Source organism: Phytophthora parasitica, assembly GCF_000247585.1.
Source record: "Phytophthora parasitica INRA-310 unplaced genomic scaffold supercont2.52, whole genome shotgun sequence".
NCBI classification, from domain to species: Eukaryota; Oomycota; class Peronosporomycetes; order Peronosporales; family Peronosporaceae; genus Phytophthora; species Phytophthora nicotianae.
In genome coordinates this window covers 286,812-289,636 of record NW_008649038.1, presented here as the reverse complement: position 1 = coordinate 289,636, position 2,825 = coordinate 286,812, and the positions used below count along the sequence as shown (strand labels likewise).

Here is a 2,825-nt window from a genome sequence, read left to right as displayed (position 1 = left end):
GGATTTTTACCGTGCAGTCATCCCAACATGGTGTTTGGAGGCACGCTTTGAGGAATTGGAGAGGTTGATAGAAGTCTTGTTGGTTAATCCTACACGATGCACTATCGGTCTACATTTAGCTGGACGTAGAATTTCGCACGTAGTACGGCTCCATTTGGTTCTCTACGGAGCAGTACGGGAACGTGGCGGTCTCGGTGTCCGGGTTGAACAGGTTCTTACCGGCGTAGATCATCACGTAGCAGCCCACGATGCTGCAGATGATGATAACCAGGATGGCCACGATACGCTCGTACGCGGGTAGTTCCTTCCAGAACACCTTGAGGTAGAACGTAATAGGTAGAGCGAGACAACACACCGTAATAGCGGAGGCACCCGTGAAGTCCACGAGGTCGAGGAACTTGTCGCGGAGGCCGATAGACACCGCAACGAGCACTGCAATGATGCACAGACGCAGCGTCACGTAACGAAGCACCGTACCGGCGCCCTGGTACTCTGAGAGTTCCTCTTCCTCCTTCTCCTTCCGCTGTTGTTCGGCCGTCAGTGTGACGCCCGGAGTGTTGGAGACGTTGTATTCAAGGTCCGGCGTCGACAGGTCGGCGACGGTCGACAGCTTCTCGATCTCTGTGGTAGTCTTGTGCATGCCGAGGATGAAGCGTTCGGCCATGTAGAACGGCGGCTGGATGACCGTCGAGAAGGCGATGACGATGTGGACCTGCATGAACAGGTAGGCCATGATCACCGCGCCTCGGTTGGGGATAAAACCCAGCGCAGACGCGGTCGTTGGGTCCGCGATGTTCACAACGGAGAACAGCAGGTTACCTGAGAGCTGGCAGCCACCAGCAGCGTAACCGGCAATGGCAATGGCCAGGAAGAACGCCGAACCAGCACCCAGACTCACGAGGATGATACGGGGCATGCGGGTGGGCTCGGAGTGCTGACGTTGAAGATCGGGCACGACGACGGACGCGCCGTACGCCAGCGACAGGTTGCCGAACGTCGTGAGCACCTGGTGCAGCGTGATGTCCGGTGTCGGAATGGACGGGTGACCACGCATCTCCCACTCAAGGATACTCACGCCGATAATGTCAGCGATAAGCGTACCGAGACAGCCGACGAACGCGACGGACGCCGCCTCCTTCAGGGTCGGGATCAAGCACGACGGCACCACGGTGAGGGCCATGAAAACGATCCAGAAGATCTGGCTGAACGAGTCAGGGAACAGCACGTCAAGCAGCGAACTGCCAAGCACCAGGAAGGCGCACGGCAGCAGCAAACACACGAGCAGCTGGGACACGATCACGAGGTAGCGGCCGGTCTTGCCGAACACCCAGTCGCCGACGTCCGTGAAGGTCTTGACCGACTTGGGTGCCACCAGCATGACTCTGGACAGAGCGATGGTCGCGTATATGTTGGCAAACGCCATTAGGAGCATCGCTATGGTGCCGTACACGGGTCCGGCACGGGCGAAGTTGGACGGCATGGATAGCGTACCGATACCGAAGAAGCAGCACACGATGTTGAAAATGGTCTTGGCATCTTCCATAGTCAGGAACGCCTTCTGGCGCGACTCGAGCGCCATGGTGATCAGAGCGGTAGGAGCTTTCCAACGCCGGAAGCGGAGACTTGTTGTTCAAACGGATGTTCGAAAGTGGCTGATCCTGCGGTGTTAGATCCCGTCGCTGGTGCAGCTCGAATTTCCTCGTGGACAAGAGCACATCCGGTGGCTGCACGTCGTTGTTGCACTTGGCGAGCTATTCGTCGACATAGCACGTCCCCGTACACCATCCAATCGACCTGATTGCCCCGATTCCAAATGCGCAAGACCATGAGATTTGTACGTGTACATCGTTGAAATTCTAGATGAACTTCGCTCCATGCCTGTTTCGGCGAAGTCACTGACCCCATAGCAAACTCCACGCTTTGAATCGTTATTAGAGCCCGCTAGTTGACTCAACCAGCAGACGCAGCTTGAAGGTGTTGCGCTGCAACATGTGCGCCCCATTGTTTGAGCAGCGCCAGGCTGGTTCAGAAGATACGGAGGTTGCCATCGTCTCAGTCTCGTCTCTGGCTATGCACCGGAACTGTGTACATACTGTCACCACAGTTCGACTGCCTCAACTTCGACTGGAACAACAAGGCCTGCAAAATGGATTGGATTAACTCCAGTAGGCTTATAGACACCTATCATGGCTCTGGCCTAATGCTCTCCTAATTCTCCGATCGCCTGACTTAATGCGACGATCTCCCGTCTTAAGTCGACGATCGCCGGCCATTCACGCCGTTGAGTTACGCACGTAGTACGGCTCGGACTGGTGTTCCGCCGGGCAGTACGGGAACGTGACGCCGTCCGAGTCCGGGTTGAACAGGTTCTTGCCGGCGTCGATCATGACGTAGCAGCCCACGACGGTGCACACGACGATCACCACGACCGCCACCACGCGCTCGTACATGGGCAGATCGCGCCAGAAAACCTTGAGGTAGAACACAAGCGGCAGCACCAGGCAGCACACGGTGATGGCAGACGCGCCCGTGAAATCCACGAGGTCCAGGAAGTGCGAACGGAAGCCGATGGCGGCCCCCACTAGGATCGCCATGATGACGAGACGCAGCGTGACGTAGCGGAACACGTTGGCCGAGCCGCTGTAGTCCGAGAGCTGGGCCTCGTCGTGCTCCTTCTCTTCCTGCTCGCGCTTCGCCGAGTTCGACAGCGTATCGATATCCGAGTCGGCGTTGCTCTCCAGGTCTCTCGCGGCGTGCTCGTTGACGCTGGTCACGGGGCCGTTCGTCGACAGCTTGTCGCGCAGCTCCTCCCATCCGTCGTTCTC

General features: G+C 57.6%; 2 protein-coding genes across 2 annotated transcripts in view; both read right to left on the bottom strand.

Moving 5' to 3' along the window:
- Positions 1 to 47: 47 nt before the first annotated feature.
- PPTG_16365 (hypothetical protein) lies at positions 48 to 1,748 on the bottom strand. Its single transcript, XM_008913205.1, has one exon. It carries the CDS (start codon positions 1,577 to 1,579, stop codon positions 116 to 118), a length of 1,464 nt encoding a protein of 487 aa, XP_008911453.1. The 5' UTR covers positions 1,580 to 1,748; the 3' UTR covers positions 48 to 115.
- A 388-nt stretch (positions 1,749 to 2,136) lies between these two features.
- PPTG_16364 (hypothetical protein) overlaps positions 2,137 to 2,825 on the bottom strand; it is a gene marked incomplete at its 5' end in the record, with an annotated part of 1,698 nt that continues 1,009 nt past the window's right edge. The window contains one exon of the mRNA XM_008913204.1: positions 2,137 to 2,822. Coding sequence (XP_008911452.1) covers positions 2,274 to 2,822 — 549 coding nt within the window. The 3' untranslated portion in view covers positions 2,137 to 2,273. The remainder of the gene's footprint in view (positions 2,823 to 2,825) is intronic.